The sequence below is a fragment of the Thermobia domestica genome, chromosome 11 (genome assembly GCF_964235325.1).
Source record: "Thermobia domestica chromosome 11, izTheDome1.hap1.1, whole genome shotgun sequence".
NCBI lineage: Eukaryota > Metazoa > Arthropoda > Insecta > Zygentoma > Lepismatidae > Thermobia > Thermobia domestica.
The window spans coordinates 111,834,088-111,857,543 of NC_137464.1; the positions used below are offsets into that span (position 1 = coordinate 111,834,088).

At 33.5% G+C, this 23,456-nt stretch overlaps 1 protein-coding gene across 3 annotated transcripts in view; it reads left to right on the plus strand.

The window, feature by feature from the left end:
* Nucleotides 1-23,456, plus strand: part of LOC145664359 (uncharacterized) — a 302,947-nt gene that overhangs the window by 136,668 nt on the left and 142,823 nt on the right. For all 3 annotated transcript variants that reach the window (XM_081730996.1, XM_081730993.1, XM_081730995.1), the window contains exon 5: nucleotides 5,476-5,529. In XM_081730996.1, coding sequence (XP_081587122.1) covers nucleotides 5,476-5,529 — 54 coding nt within the window. The remainder of the gene's footprint in view (nucleotides 1-5,475; nucleotides 5,530-23,456) is intronic.

The following is a 23,456-nucleotide window of genomic DNA, read 5'->3' on the forward strand; positions in this document are numbered from 1 at the left end:
GAGTAATCCAAGAAACATTCTAAAAGGAAAGGACAGTTTTTCTATTGAAGGTTATATATTATATGGAAAGCATATTTTCAAATTTAGCTTTGTATTGTGATTTCTGAAGCTGTAAACCAGTAATCCTAATCATCATTAAAATTCAACTTTGAGTTGAAATCTTTGTGGAAAACTCCTTTATGATGGAAGAAATAGGGATGATTTCGATAAAATCAGTTGATGCATACAATGTGCTCAATAATATTATTTTAGTAATAATAATGTTCTGAAATAAAACATATAATGTTGATATTTTTCTTATTTCTAAATAAAGACATAGGCGAAAGTTATCACATAAAGAAAGAAAGACCAGGTAAATGTGTTTGTTCATTGCAAATAACAACGCAATGATGGAGACACTGTTGACAAATTACAGTGCTTCATGACGTCCGTTGTCTTCAATTTGTCACATTTATTACAGTCAGCTATGAACTCACATGGCCTGGGATCAAATCTCCGACTTCTAATACGAGATGAAAGCGTTCTGCAAATGGGCAATCTTGATTTCCTATAGGTTTGTTGCTAGTAGGCTGCGAATATTTAGGCATTTCAAAAAGGAAACATAGAAAAAAATAGTAAAACAACAACTAAAAAAAGACATATGAAATAGCCAAAATAGACGTAACATACATCAAAAGTACTCAAGAACTATAACATTTGTATATGGTTACTGAGAAAGAAAAGAAGTTAATCACTGAAGAGAAATTAATTGAGTGGAAGGAGTATTACGTTACAGCAACAGTAAGTTGACGATGGCTACTTTAGACAGTTTTCATCTTTATCGAAATATCATTGTAAACTGTAGCGGTTTTGTGAAAAGTCCGGTCATCTTCACGGTACAATACCTTACGGCTGATTCTAAGAATTCCAACACTTTGCACATCTTCAACTACCAGTTGTTAATAATACCGGACCCGCTGCGACTGATACACTTTGAAATTTGGAACACCAACGCCATCTCATGCGCAAAAGGCTAACCACATTTTATACTACGTGATATTTTGTTGCGGTTTTCACTAATGTAATGAGCAATTCTCAAGGAAGGCTGTAACTTATATATTTTAAAAAAAAAATAAGTAATTATTACGCATGTTTCATAGGGAGACACATTTTATAGGTAGTTTGTCTTACCTTTAGTTCAGTTACCTAACTAAATCAGTGGGTAACGATAAAACAAAATAAAAATTTAGGAGAAAAATAACTGACTTCAAAAACATACTAAAAAGCAGAAAATGTTTTTTAAAAAAGGAAACCGATTTCAAAAAAGCTCCAAAAAGCAAACAAATAATAAAGAACTTTTAAAAGAATATGAACCGACTTCAAAAAAGGCACTAAAAGATAAAAAAGTAATAAAAGCGCTAAAAAACAGACGATAATAAATAATACTAATAATAGCGCTTAAAAGCAGAAAATAATTTATAAATATTATCTAAAAATGTTTGAAGTCGTGCCAAGCCAAACGTTAATGACTCGTAAATTTACCATCGAAATATTTTTATATTAGACAATAGTTTGTTTGGCTTGGCCCGACTTCAAAAAATTTATATAGATAATATTCATAAAGTATTTTCTGCTTTCTAGTGCTTTAATTATTTATTTTGCCTTTTAGTGCCTTTTTTGAAGTCGGTTCATTTTTTTTTAAAGGTTCAGTTTTTGATTGAGAGTCCATTTTGTATAGGCGTGTGTACCTATTTTGAACTTTACAAACGTTTGCAGTAAAACTATATAGTTCTGTTATTTTTGAAGATATTCATTTGAAGTAAAAATAATTTGAAAAACAATTGAATATACAACACTTTATGTCCAATACATGTTTAAGCCTCCTACACTACGAATACCTTTGAAAACATTGTTGAAGTTTGGAAAACCGAAATTTACATTTTTAAAATTAAATTTTAAAAGAAAAAATAGACTTATGGTTATTTTTTTCCTAGAGATCCGTAGTGGTATCCTACTTCCTAAAAAGTTACATACCTGAGAACCTGATCCTTTTCTGAGTTTTCAAACATTGAGATTTTTCAAAAATCGGTTATGTTGAACCTGAAATATCTCAAACGGGACACACTGGAAAAATCTCAAATTTTCTCCAAACAGTTGTTATTTGCGTAATAATAAGTGGTTAAAATCTTATCACTGCGACTTGACTAGATTTTGAGTTACGGTTTTCTTTTTTTTTATGTGGCGATATTCGGTTTATTAGCAGTTAAATTATAACTGAACTGATAATTCATTCCGCAACTAAACTACGTATGTGTGTTAGGTATTAGAACATTCTGTTTTATTGTTTATATATATATATATATATATATATATATATATATATATATATATATATATATATATTAATAATATTTTGCTGGGGTAAATTGTTAATAATGTTTTAAAGGAAATAATTAAATCGGTCATTGCAGAAAGGGCACATGTGCTATACTAATCATACAGAACATGTGCTCTTTATGCAATGACCGATTCAATTAAAAAATAAACGATGTTTATATTTATGACAAGAATGATCGATCAGAAAAACGGAAGGACAAATGAGGAAAAGAACATTGTTCTTGTTCACTTGGTCTCCAAATACCCCCAAAACTTGTCTCCAAACCTCAAAAAATTACAAAGTTTGAGGACCACTTAATAAAGTACTAAGGAAACTATCACCAATAGAGTCCACAACTACTACCAATCGAAGTTTCAATAGCAGCGAAAAACTACTGTATATACAGAAAGCAGTCATTTTCTTTCAGCAATGACATTCCAAGAACATAAAAAGACAAGAATTAACAGTTTCATGTATTGGCTTAAAGTGTGAACTGTATAACTAATAACAGGATACTGGGATAGTGTTACTAATGTATTATTTTAATTTAGAAGATAGTTTTTTTTTTTTTTTTTTTTTTTTGAAAATCATTTTTGCACAACACACCACTACTTGTGATTTCGCCACATAAAAAAAAAAAAACTTTAAAACTAGTTAAATCTCAGTGATCAAATTTTAGGTACTTATTACTACGCAAATAAGGACTGTTTTATGAAAATTTGAATTGTTTTTCAAGTATGTCCCTTTAGAAGTATTTGAAGTTGAACATAAGCGATATTCAAAAAATCGCAATGTTTGAGAGCCCATAACAAAAAAGAATCAAGCTCTCAAGTATTTAACTTTTTTAGGAAGTAGTATGCTACGATGCATATCTAAAAAAAAAAAAAAAAAAAAAAAAAGTATCCATAAGTCTAATATTTCTTTTAAAATTTAATTCCAAAAATGACAATTTCAGTTTTTCAAACTTTGACAATGTTTTCAAAGGTATTTATAGTGTAGTAGGCGTAAATGTGCACTGGATATAAAATGTACATTTAATTCTCTTTCAAATGGCGTTTGTTTGGAATCAGTATCTCTAAAAAGATTACGGATCTACAGTGTTTACAGCATTTTCTTTTCTAATGTTACGTAGGCTTAGGCATCTATGCCAAATGTTCGCTCAAAAAATATATTCTTGTTTTCAACTCTCTAAATACAGTATAACTTTGTGTACAAAAGTTAAAATATAATACATTTTGTCAGCAGCCTCTTGATGTGAAATTGGGTGATTTAAAATGGAATGACCCAAAAGCAAAATTATTATTATTATTGGTACAACCCCGAATAACTAATTTTTCCAGTATCTCAAATAAAGTTTTAAGTATAAGGATGTAACAAAATATGTAGCAGGTATAATGATTACAGAAAACTGCACCTAAATACAGAGAATATATACATTATTTTGCATACAGATAGTTTAAATACCATTCAAACAGTTTCTTTTCTTTCTTCTTCCCTTCATTTTAACTTTGAACATCTTTAAACAAACATTCATGTTGTGTTCTTTGTATTTAGAGTGTCATAAGTTTTTACAATTTGGCTTCATTCTTGCTTAAACTTAGACTGGTCTTCTAAAAATGGTCCAATGAAGTCTGTTTGTACGTATTGTTAACGGTATTCCTTACCAAAATCGGGTGGCGGCTTTCAAGTAAAATGATCTTACAAGATTTTATTTGCTCTAGTTCGTATATTATCAAAATATTCTTCCGTATTTCCACCAAAATGGAAAATTATATAGTGGTGGTAATAAAATTTCAAATATTTAAAATTCAAGATTATTTTGTTACTTAAAACTTAACATTTACATAGAGATTTGTCGAAAAAATTAGGATATATTTGATCGGTGCGATTATAATGTCCAATCTTACGTCTGATAGGAAACCATATTTTATAGCGCAACCAATGGATGGAAACAGGTTACAAGCTCCGTAAAATATACTTCTACAGAAAACTGACTGGAGTATCCAGTAAGTCAGGAGGCGATGTTGAACAGGGTCGTTTGAAAATACACCACGGAGAACATGTAATTTCGATTGACTTTTCTTTATGGGTTGAAATTGGGAGATTCTGGACATCTAGCCGCGGAGAAACATCATCAGTATATTTGGGTTAGTGAATGAATTATACTATATCCCGGGGGCCGCGGTGGCTCAGTGGTAGAGCGTTCACCTCTGGTGTTTGGGGTCCCGGGTTCGATCCCAGCCCCCGCCGACAAACACCGTGTGCGTGGGTTTTCTCGGGGTTCTCCCGTTTCCTCCCACTTTCTTCATTCCACCATTTCATTCATCACTCATCATCACCGTCTCCTTTAGCCTAACCGGCATAACCGTGGGACGTAAAACTTAAAGATTTCATTTCATTTATACTATATCCCATTAGTTTGTGGCATTTCGTGCCCATGACACAACGTTGAAAAACCGACCAACAGCTTATTTCTAATAAGTATAGTCCGTGTACCTATGTGCTATGTGTACACAAATGTAATCCTACTATAAGATGTTTCTTGTAACGTTTATAACTCGAGAACGTTACAGAACAAATGTTAGTTTGTATATTTTAATTTAAGTTTTGAAACTGTAGTAGGGAATATTGGCACTTTTAATTGTTAATAATGCATTAAACCTTCAATAACTTTCTGCTAATATTATTGATGATTTAATGCGGAGATGGTCAGAACATGGTTTTTGCACCTCAAACCACTCATACAATTCCAATGGCTGAGTTCAAAAATTTTGTTGAGCTAGGCTAAGTTAATGGATCTTCAATCGAGATATTATTTTTGTGCCATACTATATTTACGACATTTTCTACTGTATTATGTTATCTCACGAGTGTAAATAAATAAAATACATCTTGGGTTAACATTACGCAGAATCCTTCGCACCAAAAGTGAGCGCTCCATTACTACGACACAATATATCTCCTCATCTTACGAATGTACTTTAATGAGGAGCATTGCTGTTTATCTTGTACATTATATTTTGAAGGAAATACAGACCATATTATGACCATTTTCTTTTATTTTAAAACTTACGTGAAAATATTTTCGTAATATTAAATTATCTTTGTTTTATCACCAGGTATCATCGAGTGATAGAGCAGGACGAGGCTCACGTGATTTGGAGGATCTGAAAGTAAGTTTGTTCTGAATTTTAATTGCTTAATTTTCTTTGTACTTCTACTGTAATTTAACAATAGTTTTGGGTAGTAGAAATACAAAGAATGTCTGGTTTTTAGGGGTGAAATTTATATATAAAGAAAAGCGGTATGTGTATTTACTTCTGGATGAATTATCAAATTTCTCAAATTGACTTGCATTGTTCCCCCTTCAAGAGTGAAGTTATGCAACCCAATTATCACTAGTGTTATTTTGGTTGCCTAACACTCTTTAAGTGTATAAGTTATTTATTTGTGTTGCCTAAATTCTGCATTAAGTTATAGTTTTCTATATTGTCTAAATTCAAACTATCAGGCAAGAAGAAACTATTAAACCAAGAAACTACAAAAGTACGACTACATCTAGTTTTTGTTCGGGAAACATCTTACTCAGAAGTTAAGATATTTTGTTAGAATCTTATATTTGTTTTGTTTTATTTGGAATTTAGCGTTCCGTTCATCACCGAGGCTGTATAAGACATGGACCTACTGCTTGACCAAATTTGAACCCCGTGATCACCAACTCGAGTCCCGCGCCCCGAAGGTGTGTACGCTAATCATCCACGAGGAAGTTGTAGAACTTCGGGAATCCCTCTTTGCGCTTCTGTTGGGGCTTTTTGCATTTGTTGTGTCTTTGTAAACTTTTGATTCCACCCACAGCAATGTTTTACCACGTTCATGAGATATTCAATTGTAGGATTCTTTTCCAAATTGTAATCAGTTCTTTTCGAAAACACATTTATTTTTTTTATTAAAAAAACATTTTAAATTGATGAGAGTTATCCAATGAGCTAATTGACCCTTCGTACTACGTTGGCATTTCGTGAGGTTCCCGTGAAAACGACTCAACAGATTTGTTCATGTTTCATAAATAAGCATCTTATTAATGTTACTAGATTTAATATATATAAATAGTATTCCGGAAAATTTGAGAAAAATTGTTTTACTGTTGTAGACAAATTTTGTTTTTATAATTTTCTTCAAATTTGTTGTAACGATTTCTTATAAATAGTTAATGTCCGTATAATAATCACAGGTCGTCACTATTATTAGAAAATTGTAAAATGTAAACGTATACCGAAAACCAATTTTTCGTACGAATGTTTCGAAAAGAAATTAATATGAACTGAAGTGGTCGATATCTAGTTTTACTCAAGATTTACGTTATTCAAGGTCGTATTGGATCAGATATTATCGGAAACTAAGCTAATACATTATGATAATTTGCGATAAACTAGGCTTTCCTTAGAAATGAGGATTCACAAGTGATAACAGAGAAAAAATCGAAAGAAAAACTATGAATATGAAAAGTTGGAATAGAAAAGTAAAAGGCGAAGGATTTTTTAAAAAAGGAAAACTGAAATCTGTAAAAAAAATGCGTTTTTTAGTGAAACGGGAAATGTAATTTTTTTTTCTCGGAAACAAAAAAAAAAAGTTCCGAAAATGGCTGTCCCTCATTAGAACTTCATGAAAATTCAATGGATTTGTACCTTTATTTAGCCATTGATATTTTGATCCAATTACTGTATTCCTCACTTCTGCAAGTAAATCAGTCTCACAGCAATTTTGATTTTATACTTGAGCTTGTTATGATGATCAAGAAATGTAAACAGTGTTTCTTAGACCATGATGTACCAAGTACCTACCACCTTTCACTGTGAATATAATTGATGCCATATTTCTTCATCGCCTTGCCCTTCTAACAAGCTCAGTTGTAAAGTGGCCTACATCGTCAAGTGTTTGTGAACGTGCACATGTTTTTCGAAGACCTTTCCGTTCAGTCAGCGTAGACGAAAAATGTTTACTGAGCTGAAGACATTTTCTTGGAACAGGGCATAGCGTGACTACCTAGACGAAAGGAAAAAGGTGTGTTTGGTGGGCGCCGCAGCGCAAACACACCTGATGTTCATACGCTAAGTGAAGCAGGCTATATATATATATATATATATATATATATATATATATATATATATATATATATATATATATATATATAATATATTCATCTTCCTCTGTTTCTGTCTTTCTCTCACGCTCATACACATATTATACTTATCATTGAGCTTTGCTGGAGAAAAATTCTTTCCTGTAACTTGATATATCATCTTTTGTAAACGTAGATGCCTTTCAAGGTAGTTCTCATATTCCTCAGTTTATTTTGGTTACCTACATCATTGAAATAAAAGAAACAAAAGTTCTTCTTTTTATTATGATTGTAACTCCGTTGGTCGAGCTTTGAAGAAGGCGCGTTTTGGGTTCTATTCATGAACATTTAAACTAAAAATAGCAGGTATTTTTTCTTTGTAAATACTTGGGTGGAATCGGATCTTTTCGACATTAAGTTATCAGTTAATCAAAATACCTGTATTTAAAGAGGATTGCATGGTCTGACTAAACTTCAAGTTATTTCTTATTTGCTTATTTAAAAATAAAATAAAAAAATAAAAAAGAGTTGCCATATTGATAGAGATGAAAAAAGAGGTAACTTTAGTTTATTAGTAATATATATATATAGAGAGAGAGATTGAAGTCAGTAAATGTTCTATTGAATTTAAGGTCTTTTTATCTATATTTTTGTTCAGCAACGAGGCTATCAACACCTTAACGTGGAATTTGAACCGATTCGTTCAGTGTACTTTCACCGAGGATGAAATCTAAAACCGGCACTACACACAAAAGTATACTTACTACCAACTTCTTTTTACTTACTTAAAAACTCGTTTCAGTGGTTTAGAGAGTATCAAATTTTTTGATAATCATTGTGCAATAAAAATACTGTCCTAACGTAGAATTAAAAACAAAGTAGCACGTAACTGAATGAAAAATCAATGAACGCTTAAAATACGTAGATAATAAGTTGGGAATATCTCTGTATGGCATGGAAGGCTTATTTGGTGTATATCATCGCATTGCTTTGTATGGGAATATTGAACTTTCATTTCCAGTCTTTTCGAAAGTAAATCGCACCTACCTTGTATTATCCCGAGCCGCTCATAAATAGAATTACGTACTTTACGTCTGATCACAGAATATTATCCGTGCGTACAGATAAACATCTACACTACTATAGTAGATAAGCACAACTACAGGACATGATTTTTTCCCTGTGGACATGCAATGCATATTTACGTACACTGGTCAGACTTTTTATTAAATGTAATTTCAGTAAGTGAATTCGTAATTGGAAATAATAACATATCTGAGATCTGATACTTAATACTTAGCAGTTGTATAAATTTAAAAAGAAATAGCTAAATTTTGTAGTACACACAGTTTTGGCTAAATCTGTCAGAATATTTGGTTCATGACGGGCTTTTAGTTATAACCATCTTAGCTTTTCAAATATATGAAGCAATAGAATCGTAATATCTTGAGTTTAAAATAAACCATACGCAAGAATTTTAAGCTCGTTGCAATTTATTTCGTAAATTTTCAGTAATCTCAATTTAAACAATGTCACGGTGATCAAAGTGAGGATACTTCATAGAGTTGAAGACAGTACAATTACAAGGTTTCAAAGCATATTGTAGCTGTTTGTGAATATATTAAATGTGATTGTTCCAATTGAGATAATTATGCATATTAAAGCGTAATTTTTACATTGATTGAGGAGATTATAGTATTACGCCATTTGGCGGTTTTTGAGGGAAGTCACATCGGTAAAAAGTATAATTTTATTGCTACAAGCTAGGGAGAGAGAACTTACAAGAATAAACTTTCTTTCCTTAGCTTATAGCAATATTTTATTTTATTTAGCGATGTAACTTTTCTTAAAAGAGTCGCTAATCCGGTATGTGACTTTGAAAAGAACTCTTAGAACCTGTAAAAAGTAAGATTCAATTTCTTTGGGTCCATTTTCAGCTCATTTACCAATTGGAAATAAATCGAAAAAAGATCAGTTTATATGCTAGTTCTCACTGGCCTTTGAGTGTAGTTTCGTAATAGAATCAGCAACATTGCGTAATTCGGTGGAGATACTGTAGATTTTAGTCAGAAATATCAGATCCTCGCAGCGTAAGCGATCATTGTCAATATAATAGTTATCTCTTAACAACAATAATAGCTGTCATTTTAACATTTTGTGTTTGTCGTTGCAAACAGAGAAAATAGAGTAGGAAATTATTGTAAACACTATCTTTTAAAAGTGTGAATTTTGAGAGCTGTCGAATGTGTCATTAAATGCATTGTACACAATGTTGAATATTTCACACTATTATAGTATCTAAAACTACAATTTGATCAACTGAAATCAAAGCTTTTATTCATCCATTCAAAGTGAAAACTAGCCAGTGTACTGCAATTGGTGTTGTGGTATCTAAATATTTGAACGTGTTGAGAAGGATGTTAATAAATCATTGATGACATTAGACCTCATTTCAAAATGAATGATTCGTGAAGCCGAATAATGCATAGATGGTACTTTATCAGCAGACCACAAGAACCTTAATTATACCCTACATCAGTGACAAGCACTTTCCCAACAGATCGTTAGACAACTTTTCTCACACGTCTTTGTGAAAAGGCATGTGATCACGTGAATATATCATCAAGTTTGCAAACAAAGTATCTTTACGTGTGGGCTGAAACCTCTCTTTCTTTCTTTCTTCCTTTTTTTTTATTCGTGATAATGAAAAGCTAGCTCTTTATGTACGATCCTCTTGCTTGCCCTCTTGATCTCTTCGTCTACCTGTGTACACAAAATAAACGAGACGCCAATATTTGCTAACCGACGTGAACGTCTTCAAATTATTTTTCGTCTATCGCATTTAAATATTAGCGGAAGAAACTAAGCAAATTTGTTTTTTTCCTCTTCCTCCCGTCTCTTGTAAACGTTCCTCTCTCTCTCTCGTTTGCCTTCGTGAAGAGAGGAAAATGTGACCAGATAAAAAGGGAGGCGTTCAGAGACGATCGACCGAAGAACTCTTGCTATGTACTTCCGCATTATTGGTAAAAGTTGAGTAAATTTGTACAGCCGATAACTCGTTATGTGGCCCTTCTAACAGCAGGGGCAGAGAGCAAATTTAGTCTTCATGGAATCTTTCTCTGTGTATAGACATTAGCCAACAGGACGTGTGCGGCTATCAACCACATGAATTGAGCTCTTTCTCTCTCTATCTCACTCACAAAGTTTTCCACTCTACCACCACCCGACGCCAGAACAGAATCGACAGTTCAGAAAATATTTGCGTTGAAGATGTATTTAGTCATGTGGATACAGTATCCTTATATAACGGTGCAGAAAAGCTGCGTGGGGCACAGTGGTAGATAGTTCAGTCGTGTTGTGAGTACTGCATATCCATCTATATAATCAAATGTGCATTTTAAAATCATATCATTTCTACATAGTGAGTGTAAAAAATCCCGTTATTAAGTTTATAAAAATTAACATCATGAAGACATTATCTAACTCGCCACAACTTCAATTACTTGTGGGTAAGCTTGTAAACAATATTTCCAGTGGGTCTATATATTTTGTGCTTGTGTGTTTCTGATTGATTCTGTTTTCAGTTTTAAATTGTGGTTTGATGAGCTTATAATGCGTATCGCCAGAGGACTCGTGTGTTGCAAAAATGGTGGCTTTGTATACATGAAGATCTAAGTTTGATTCATATACTTTCCAGTTGTGACTACTTTCACTGGATTTGACATACATTGCCATGTAATTCTTTTGCGTGTGATGCCTTTTCGGAAAAGATATCTTTTTCGTGCGATTATATGAGTGTTAAAATTTATTTTGCCATGTCTTATTTGAGAAAGTATATTCCATCGAACATAATCTGTTATCTACTGAGGATGGTCTTGGTTACAAGATTAGGACCTTGGAATTCTGTAAAAGTAGTTGTCACTTTTTATTGTTTTACTACATGCGAACTGACAAGAATGATAACTTGATAATTAATGAATAGAAAGTAATAATCGTATTTTTTATTAGATCCTGGTAAGATCATATCTTGCAAGGAATATGAAGTGTACGTGGTTATTGTTATTTGTTGAAGTGTAGCGTCCCTTGTTAGCACCGAGGCTATATAAGACGTGGAGATCATGAGTGAGCTGGAGTTTAAGGTGAAATGTGAACTACCGTAATATGTTCAGATTTCAGTACTGTCCTACCAGGAATTGAACTGTGAACAGCATGTACAAAAAAACACGTGCTTTAGCCGCTAGAGCAGAGGGCAGGCCAGAGTGTATGTGGCAGATCAGTACTTCGGGATTTTAGGTATTTTGGTTTAGCATTAAGAAGTTCTGTTAATAGCGAACTTCCTCGTAGAGTAGAATCAAATAGAGAATTCAGAAAAAAAAGATGAGATGGTCAAGAATTCGTTTTTTGAGTGTTATTAAACATATTTCAAGATTTTAAGAAAGCTTTTCGTAATTACGAGTCGTCGTCTTGTATTATCTGTTATAATAGAAAATGAATGTTTTTCGTAGGATAGCATCTTTCGCCCCTTGTAGCAGTGGAACATATGAGAAAATCTAAATGTGACATTATTAAAACTTTTAAAGCTGTGAATTTTAGTAAAATAATAAAATATATTACGTTTGCTAGTGCAGTGTACGCAGCATGTACCTCAAATAGTGTAATAAGTAGGGAAAACAAGAACTGTTATAAATCCCACACAATAAAAATATAAAAATCAGTTGAAAGTTTAAAGTTAATCAAGGAGTGTAGCACGTGAATGGGTATCGTTCTTAACTACCAGTTATTGTGCCCGTGTTCGAATCTTCTTCAAGTATGTTTTTTTTTTTTCCCCTCGGAGGAATAGCTATAAAGTAATATTACAGTTTTGGATCTGGTTTCACCTGTTAGTTATTTTTCGTTCTTTTTTTCTACTCGGACATAGCAACAAACATGATTCTGGATCAAAAGTAAGGGTATTCTAGATTTTTCTTCCTTTAATAAAATATGGAAATAAGCTTAAGTCCGACACCAAATATACACTTAATTAAAAAGAAGGTAACACGTTTTTGCCATTTAACTCAATCAGCATTTGTGTCTGTTCGTCCGTCTGTCTGTTTCGTCACAACTCTCGTAAAACTTACTCGATTTTAATGAAACTTTGTAAATGGTTTCCTCCAGTCTTTGTTGCAAGAATCCATAAAAAATACCCGTGTTGCAAGTCTTCACACACAGAAAACCATTTTATGATAGGAACTACGTAAATGTTATTTGAATTCGATAGAACGTGGTGCATACTTTCTTTAGGATATCCCAATCATTTTCAGTGGTTTCGGTTGAAACTGGTTAATGATAAGTTGGTAAAAGGGGTTAAACTAGCCGAATTACGAAATTTCATTATTGAAATAATGAGATATTAAAATAATTTTCTTTGGTAACTTCACATTTTCTTTAATAACTTTACAAAATTATTCGATTTTGATCCAATATGACGTATATAAAATATGATTTTGTAGTAACATAACTAATATTTCCTCTGAGCTTTCCATGATTGCATCTGGATACAGTTAAAATCAATAAAGAATGAATAATAGGGATGAATTTACCTTACCGATCAAGAAACATGTTTCACGTAACTTTCGTAAACAAATGTTCGGTTTTTGTGGAATATAGAATATGTGTATCTAACGCTTTCCAGTAATCTCCAGCGCTTGGGTATAAAATCAGTGGAGGATAAGAGAACGCATTTAATTCCCTTCCTGTGATTTAAAAAAATTGTTTTACAAAAGCTGTCGTACAAATAATTAGATTTTCATAGTATATCTATAATGAACGTGGACATCTCATGGTTTGATATAAAATGAGTCCAGCTGCAATAAGCCGTAGCATTACTGTCCCGTGTGAATATGTTAATTCAACTGCTTTGTCTTTGAAGACAGATCGGTGACGCAAAGGATGATTCCCTACTTCTTCAATCAGAACTTGATCTTGGGCTGCGGATGTTGCCTGCGATCTTCCACTACCAGGTTTTGACCTAATTCATTCTGTCTCCCTGCTTCGTGTGACGATCCAGCTACTTCCTCACAGTTCTAGAATCACAACCAATATCCAATGTGAGACAACTTCTCACACTTGGTAGCACAATCAATAATTTCGGCTTTTTTGAGTTAAATCTAACGGGACCAGAATCCAGTTTTAGTCGTTGTTCCGTTTCTTCTAATCCTAAATGTCCCATTTTGAAGCAAAAGTGAAGTATCCCGTAAGGGTTATTTAAAATATAAACCATCAGAGCAAATTGTAAATCTCTTTCGTTAAAATGACTATCTAGAGCTATTTTTCGTACTAACACTCATTGAGAATTTTTAAGTCATACAATCCTCCTTGCTTGTCTAGTGGCTAGAGCGTGTGCCTTTGGTGCACGTGGTCTCAGGGTCGATTCCCGAAGCAAAGAACAAAAGTAAATTCTACAATCATTTACTTTCATTAAGCATCTGTCTCCTTGAAACTAATACACATAACAGTGGGATATTAAACTAAAAAGTTCATTCATTTTAGGATATACCTGGAACTTTAAAATGCTCCTGACTTCTTAGAACTTTTGAATGCGTCGCTTGTGTGCTTTGTAACTTGAGTACGTTGCTGGCCACCAATACAATCTAAGAATCAGAGGTTGACTGACCCCCTCCCTCCGAGTCATATGCGTCCCTTTTTTGCAAATTAAAATTCTGATCACCTTAAAAGAGCTTCTAATTTTAGACAACTTTGTTGACACCAATTATACTAGACGAAATACTCCACTGAATGAATGAATGTGAAGACGTGTTAAGATTAAAGTAAGATTTCATATTGATTTTTTTTGTTGAATCATGTCTCATTGTTGTGGGTTTCATTAATTTTATTTCTGTAAAAAAAAAATTACTACTTATATAAATATATTTATTTTTTTCCTTACAAGATGAGAGAGCAAAGCGATATTATCTAAGGCCTTTGAAATGTGTGTCTAACGTGTTTTAACTGTGAACATATTAAAAAAAAACTGGTATGCATTATGTTATTAAAATACTGGTCTGTGAGGAAACAGGGGGAAAATTATTAATTATATTCTATTCGCGTGGCGCTATTACATCTTTCAGTATGTTGAATAAAGAAGTCATGTTCACTATTTACCCTGAATATGATTAATAAACTAGCGTTATTATCGAATGGAAAGAGAGTATGTATCCTGGAACTTTATATTCTATTTGGAAACATTCGTGTGAGATTCGAAAGAAATGTATCTTTTAAGATGGATCACTAGGTGTTCTCAGTGCTATGCTAAACGATGTTTGAATAGTGTGGCGTTGCCAGATAGTGTCGAGTGTTTGCTGATGCCAGATAATAAAGGAAGTAATCATGGAATTCTGCTTGGATACTTACTAGAGAAATTAGTTTTCGACCCTTACCGCAATTCCGCTTCTCGAACTGCAACGCTAGAATCCAGGAATTTTCTTATTGTGACTACTACAGTAAACGTACAAATTTGGCAACAACGCATTATGGCGTTCTGCGCAAGTTTCGTCTCTAAATCTATTTTCTTAAATGTAAATTAATATTTAAATAAAATATGAAACATAACACGAAAAACGGTCAAACAATATATCTATTTCGTAATCAGATCGTTACTTTAAAATACTTTACACATACAAAGAAACATTTCGTAAAACTGATTACTTCTAGTAAGATCTTACAGCACATGCCATCTTGTGTGCTTATTGTAAAACGAATCAAATATTTTCTTTTATTTGTTACATTTTTCGATACCAGGAGACACAGCCAAATGAATCAGTGTCTTGTGCTCTACCTGAAACATTACTCTTATCTTATAGTACAATATTTATAATATGTAACGTTTCATTGCGCAGTAGTTAAGGCAATGAGCTAAACTATGTGCTGACTTCCGGGTGGTGATCCACCTTAACATTTTATGGTTACGAGTTGAGTTGATTTTTAGTTTAGCGTCCCTTTCAGCAGCGAGGCTATATGAGACGTGGACCTACTGATTAACGTGGAATCCGAACCACATGATTTATGGTTACGAGATATAAGCTAAGGAAAATAATGACAATTTGAGAATCAACTTAAAAATAATTGTTACAACGAAGAAGAGGGAAAAATCGAACTACTCAGTCGTAGAGCTGCATGCGGAAGATCTGAGTTGGATTCACAGAAAGTGCTCATTTGGTTCGGGATCCCAAATTAAGCTGTCAGTTCATGTCCGTATAGCTTTAACCCTTTGGGTATCCCATGGTACAACCTGTACCATACGGGGTGTTTCATGGTACATTGCGTTATAACTCTCCTATTTGAGCTTTTTCGTCCGTTTTTTTTTTCAAGTCCAGAGGCATTGTAGATGACATTACGTATGGTTTCACACCTTCCTGCGTCGAGACATAGGAGGTGATGACGTCATAATTCTAAAATATATATTTTCGTGTAATATTTTTTTTGGGGGGGTATGTAAAGTATTTTTGGCGGGCTTATTTTTGCACGTAGAAGATTGAAATTTTGCACAAACATTCAGTCCACCGAGTAGTATTTACCAGATTTTTTTTCAGATTTCTGCGTTAAAACAGGGGGGAACCAGAGGGGCTAAAATTTGACAAAAGGGATATTTTTACCCAAAAAATCCCGTTTTTCTTCATTTTCCCGCCTTAGATACATGATGGAGACACGTGAGTCATACCGTCTGAAAGGCAGTTCTATTCTGAAGAGAATGATGTGCGACAAATGGCCCTAGGGTAATTAGGAAAGTGTCAGGGAATTTTTATCAAAATATACTTCTGTATAAGGGAATTTTAGACATTTTCGGTATAATTTTTTTGCGGACTTATTTTTGCACCTAGAAGATTGAAGTTGTGCAAAAACATTCAGTCCACCGAGTAGTATTTACCAGATCTTTTTCAGATTTCTGCGTTAAAACAAGGGGGTACAGAGGGGCTAAACGTTGAAAGAGGGAAATTTTTACCAAAAATCCCTTTCACGGGATTTTCCCGCCTTGGATACATGATGGTGACAAGTGAATGGTACCGCCTGAAAGGCAGTTCTATTTTGAAGAGAATGATAGGCGACACATGACCCTAGGGTAATTAGGTATGTCTCAGGGAATGTTTAAAAATTTCCCTCTGTATAATGGAATTTGGGACATTGTCGGTATATTTTTTTTGGCGGGCTTACTTTTGCACCTGGAAAATTAGAATTCTGCATAAACATTCAGCCCACCGGGTAGTATTTACCAGATTTTTTCAGATCTCTGCAATAAAACAGGGGGGTCCAGGGGGGGCTAAAAGTTGAAAAAAGGATATTTTTACCCCAAAAATCCCGTTTTCCTCATTTTGCCGCCTTAGATACATGATGGAGACATCTGAGTCATACCGCCTGAAAGGCAGTTCTATTCTGAAGAGAATGATGGGCGAAAGATGACCCTAAGGTAATTAGGGATGCCTCAGGAATTTTTTTTACCTGAGATCATGGTGTTTGACGGTAATTTGGGGCATGGTGGGAATTCCTGATAAAATTTCTCCCGCTCTTGGTATTCAGGATAGAAACTTGAAATTTGGCACACACATTGAGTATACGAAGTACTATTTATCAGATTTTTTCAGATGGCTACGTTCACACCGGGCCGCTCCAGAGGGGCCCAAAGTGCGAGGGAAAAAATTCCCTCCGAAATTTTCCTTTTAACATCACTTTTCCCGCTCTTGGTATATGGTATGATCATGCAAGTGGTACCATTTGAAAGCCAGCTCTATTCTGAAGAGAATGAGGTATGAACCATGATCCTAGGATAAATAGTGACGATGCAGTAGCTGCTTGACTGAAAGTCTAAAAAATAGCCCAAAAACCCCGGATCCGGAAAGTGTTAATGCTGAAAGGAACGCGAAACTCTCAAGCAACCAACCCGTCAATCGTAGAGCTTGTAAGATTGAGGTAAGATGATTGTTTTTCGCTCCGTGAAGGGTTGCAGTTAATCTAAAAACATGCATTGATCAATTTCCACGTAAATCCAAAAATTGATTGAAGTCTCAATTGTGAGTATAAATTTTGACCTCGCAGAACCGTCGTGACCCATAATTAAAATTGGTGGTTTGAGCTTCTAAAAAGTGTGCCTCAAAGTTCCTAATGTAGGCTCGAAAAATCCTTAAGTATATTCTAAAAATCATGAATTAGAATTAACAATTCCCTTAAAAATATTTAATGGGTAAATTTTTAAAAGCAAAATGCAAACTACTGTAGTTGAAATTTCCGTACTGCACAGAAGTTTATGGAAATATTGTTTGCGAAATGCATAAACCCCTTCCCCCAATAGGATACGCATTTCAATCATAGTGAATGATAAAAACCGAAATCAATTCAAATGCTTACTATGTCCAAGATTCATTGTAAACAATTAAAACGTATCCTCGCTTTGGCCATTTTATGAATACAAAATGGGAAATGAAAATATTGTAGCAATTGCCCTTTTCTCCCGTAGAGGCGGAATTTTCGAAAATAGTGGTCACACTTTTTTTTTTTTTTTTTTTTTTTTTTTTTTTTTTTTTTTAGTGAGTTGATATGTCGAGTTCCATTTTGTTATGAAAGGTTCGTGAGATACTCTACTTTTGGCGTAAATCTTTAATCCTCCTTCCCTCGCGTAGGATATGCATTGTAATGACAGTACCATGATAAAAATCCGGCCCAAAGTAACTAAGAAATGATCAGCTGGTGCCTGTTGGCAAACTTGACCACTATTTAGAGAATTGTCAACTGTGCCTAAGTACACAATTTCAGGTGGAAGTGCAACACGAGGGGAAGTTACGGAGTTTGAAGTGAAGTTTGTCATTGAAAATCAACGACAAACAAATTTTGATGCAGCCTTAATCGGCCAGCAACAACTACAGTACAGCTGAGCAGTTTAGAAACACGTAAGAAATAGCCGGGTTGTTTCGGTGAATAATTTGTTAATCAGATGTTCATATCTTCAACCCTGTAAGAAAATTCTTTTTTCGCTTGGGTGCATCAAATTCTGTTTCTCATTACTTCCAATGCTAAACTTCGTATCTTCATTACTGCTTTCTCCATGTACACTTCCACCTGTAATTTTATATTTAGGCTTAGCTGATCAACCTCTAAATTATTGCCAGATTTGGTCAGATTTCTATTGGGCGTCAGCTGACAGTTTCCTTGTAAGTACTAAATATGTTCAAAATTCGTCTCACACGGTTTACCCGTTTTCCTGTTATGATCAGACAGATAACCTTGATGTCACTTCTTTATATTGACCAAGTAATTGTAACTTGGGCACTTTTCTTAAAAGCGGAATTTTTAAAGAGAGTGGAACATGTGTTCACTTTTTAATTTTTTTAAAGTAAAGTTTTATATACACATTCCACCTCCAACATAAGACTAGTGAGATATTCGATTTTTGGCATATCTTTAAATCCCTCTTCCCGCATGATTCACATGTTAATAAATGTAACATGGTAAAAACCCGACTAGAACCAAATGCTAAATACACCGTTACAAAATTAATTGCAAGCGGTTCATCCGTTTTGCTGTGATGATGAAACATAGGTATAATCTCGATGTCATTTTTAAATATTGAGCAAAAGTTATAGAAATTGCCCCTTTTTCCCCTTTAAAGGCGGAAATGATTGTCTTGTACAAAAGTAATAACGCAGGTAAGACGAATGGGGCAGTTCACATCCAAAGTATTTTAGTATCGAATACTACGGCCATTAATTAATATTTCAACAACTAGAGACAAAATTGCAATTAATTTTTTTTTGTTTCAAAACTCTTTATTTCGAAAAATTATTCTAACAAGTATCGCAGCCAATTGCGTAGATGATTTCCAGTAAAAATCATAGTGCATTTTGCAGCAAGTGAATACCTCAAATTGTTACGGATATATGAACAAAATGGTAAAGATTGCTACATTGCTTAAAGTGGCGTATTTTTAGGAACTTTCAAAAATAATTACTTTGCTTCTATAACATTGCAACAACACTTTTTGACTTGTGTAATTTCAACAAGTTGTCGGAGTTTCATAATTTTAAGTAGTGTTCCAGACTTTCCCAGAATTTGTTGTAGAGCTCCAGAACGGTTAGAGATATCAAATTGCTGTAAACAGCATTATGATATTGACAGATATTGAAAATCATCTGTGTGATTGAGTGAGATACTTATGTAAGCAGGTTTTCAAAATAAATGCTTTTGAAAAAAAGAGATTTTTAATCCCTTGTTACTTTGTTCCTATTCAATCGAAATTCGTCATATGATAATAACAGTATTACATATGTACGGCCGTATTGTATAGTACGGCCAACAAGAGATGGTCTCTGACGTTTCTTACCACATGCGGTGCGACATTGCAGCCCCTACTTTGATACCAAGTGTTATCAACCACGATCACTCTGTCTTATACCATTAATTAAATTGCCACTACAGTTGCACTGGAAAAAACCTTGACACGCAAGTAGTGGCAATGTCACTGCGAGCTGTCAGAGACGTTCTCTTACTGGACGCACTTTAAAGTACTTTAGATGTACGTTGTCCAGTTTATCTTACTTGCGTTGTTACTGCTGAGATGCATAGGCGGAACTAGAGGGGGGCCAGGGGAGCCGGCCCTACCCAGAAACAGACCTGCCCCCCCTAGAATTTTTCTACTGGTCGAAAATAATGTTACTAATTTATCTCAATTTTACACATAACAATTTTAGTGATGCTTGCGTTCGACATATTTAATAGTGTCTATATTCGGCCGCCCATCGATTTTTTAAAATATGGTCTGGTGTCTGGATGTAATAAAATCCCTGAACCAATGTGATAGTAAGCAGTATAGCGATCTTTCAAGTTGCACAATATGCGTTTTATTATTATTATTATTATTATTATTATTATTATTATTATTATTCGATAGCTTCATTAATATAAATTACTTTTGTATTGTTTCTAGTAATTAACATTATTGATGTACTAAGATTTTCTTGTTTATATATGTATGATAGACAAGTCTTATTTTATTTATAGGATAGTAATATTTGAATAATTAAGATTCTCAGAGCAAATTATTAAGGTACACTAAAAAAACAACAGAAAGGAAAAGAAGAAGCCGAATTCTTGAACTGCTAAACTCAAGCGATTGTTGCCTTTTCCATTCATGCATGTAATACCCATTCAAAAGTCACTATTCAATATCATTTTTTTGCTTTTCCCTATTTATTATTATTATTTATGAACTGAAGTTTGTGGTTAGATTCTTAAGGTATAAACTGTAACCAGGTGCGCACCCAGAAATTTTTGTTTAAAGTGTCTAAAGTTGGGAGGGGCATAATATTGCAGACACGACGTTATTCTGCACCCGAGGAAACGATAACTAATTTCCAATAGCGGAAGTCATGCACACCACGAACACTTTTTTTTTTTTTTTAATTTTGCTTTTGAGAAATGAGTAGTATATTAGTGTTATGCTAAAGAAAAAAAAAATCTTCCTAATAACCTGATATTTTAGTAGCTACTGTAAAAGTGACATGGATATCGCAGCAATAAAAAAAGGCAGAGCAATTTTAACCGAGTAAGTCATGTCGTCTCTTTGTACGGGGTGGGCATGTACCAAGGGACTTAAATTATTATACCTAGGGACAACCATAAATCTGATGATTGTTAAATTAAACAATGATAAGTACAATACAGAAACCATAGCTTGCTTCTTTATTCTCCAATAGAATAAGAACTTTGTAAATATAAGAAATATGTATAATGTTATATACAACAAATAATATTGCAGTTTTATCACATTATTTGCTAAAATAGCATGCAATGAGTGTGGAACTAGGCATATTGGTTAAAAAAAAAATGTAAGTTTATTAGGGCTACATCAAATAGCTATCATCATATGCAAAGTATTGCCCCTTGATGCATGAAAATTTGTGTCCCTTGGTATTTGCATCTTCCTATTTATAAATAAAAGTAAATTTAACGAAAGGAGTACATAATAAATTAAGGTCATCAGAATGTAGAAGCAATACATAGGTACCTTAAATATGATGGAGCATTTACTTGTTATTTCCACTTATGGGCAGCAAGAAAACTCTCCAAATATCAGCAAGAAAAAAATACTTTGATATATGAAAAACATATAGGGCCTTATGCAGGGTCTTTTTGACGTATGATTAGCGTCATACTAAAGGTCTGACTACAGCAGGAAACATATGTTAGTCGAACTCTTTAGTATGGCACTAATCACGAGTCAAAACGACTCTTCATAAGGCCCATATTGTCTTCCAGTTCACTTGTTTCTCTTTATATGCAATTACTTTATGTTGCCAAAATGAAGTATAGAAAACTGAATTCAATGATAGGAAGATAAAATTGGTACGAAATTCAGGAGGACTGTAGGTGTCATGCCACCTAATACATTGTGCCCTCGAACGCACGACTTTCCCTACTTCACCTATATTCGCAGAACAAAATTAAAGAACTAGATTGTTTTTTATATATAAAAAAGGAAAGAATACAGATATAGTGTAAGATCAAATCTTTAATCCACATTAATAATTTCACTGTTAAAGCAAGAATACATTTTTATTTAAAAAGTGCACAAATGTCTGTCAAGTTGCTAAGATTGCATGCTGTCCAGATCGGATGGACTTTCATGAGTGTGCCCCGGTACAAACAAAACACAATCATTAAAAAAAAAAAAAAATTCTGAGCGTCCGGATCCAGTGGACCCCTCCGTGGGTGCCCTCTGGCTGTAACCATATTTTCCGATGGTTGATACTAACGATCCAACTATAACAGTACGCTAAGAGGCTCATATGTAATCCAGGAATATACAAGAGTTGTCTTATATATGCTGCAAAACGTTGAATATATTGCTTATAAAATCACAAAAATGTGTAGCTAACTGGAATTTAAGCAATTCAGAAATATTAATATTTAAAAATGTTGCAGTGTATGAATGCGTAGCTTAGATTTTATATAGTTAATTATTTTTTATATTTTGAGGTTGTAGACAACACCCACTTAGAATCTTTAAGGGAACTAATTTTAATTTAGACTTTGTTTATATAAGACATGTAGATTTTTAATAGACATGTAAATTATGGTATGTAATAGAAATGTGTACATACTACCAATCTTAGAAATGTTGCTTTTGATAAACGTGGTCTTTCACTACAAATTTAATGTGATTGCTATTGCTGTAGATTTGAAATGTATGATAACCTGACGTAGTGCCATTTGAAAAAAAAAATACTTTATATTGGGTTGACAACACTGTTAACCTGATGATATCGCAGAATATGCCAATGTCCCCCTGTCGATGTTTGTGTGGTACAAAATTTCATCGTTCTTTTCTCTATTACTTTAAAAGTTAAAACGTGTATCAAGATAAATGGTCGACTATATATATATTTAAGTTCAACAGTAAAATTTAAGTTCATAAAGGTTTACTTAACGCATTACTTCGGGGATACTGGGGAATAAAGTTGGCAGGATACTGTATTGCCGTCTGTAAGCCGTATATCTATTCGTAGAGACACGTATTTTGTATTTTCGTATTTTGTTTGATGGGTGAAACGTTAAACTTAAAAAAGAAAGAAAGAAAGAAAAAAGGAATCTTGAACCAAATATAGTTCTTATCGAGAGAATTTTATTTTCGCCTTACACTCATCTTTACCCCCAACCAGGATACTATGAATGAACAGTTAACCGCTCTCGAGCAAAATAAGGAAATAATCAATACAATCCATTTTTACTTCCATTATGAGACCAATCTAGAAAGTCAAAGTAAGGAATGGGAGACGATGAACTTAATAACTGACTCCATAATCCAAGTGGTTTAATTACAGTTGCAGTGTTGTTTATGAAATGGTAAATAATACCAAAATTAGATTTACTTTGAGGTAAAAAATATACATATATGTTATTCATTTACCTTATTTTTCTTGCTGAGTCAACAGTCTTTCGATTGGTTTGACATTGCTCGCT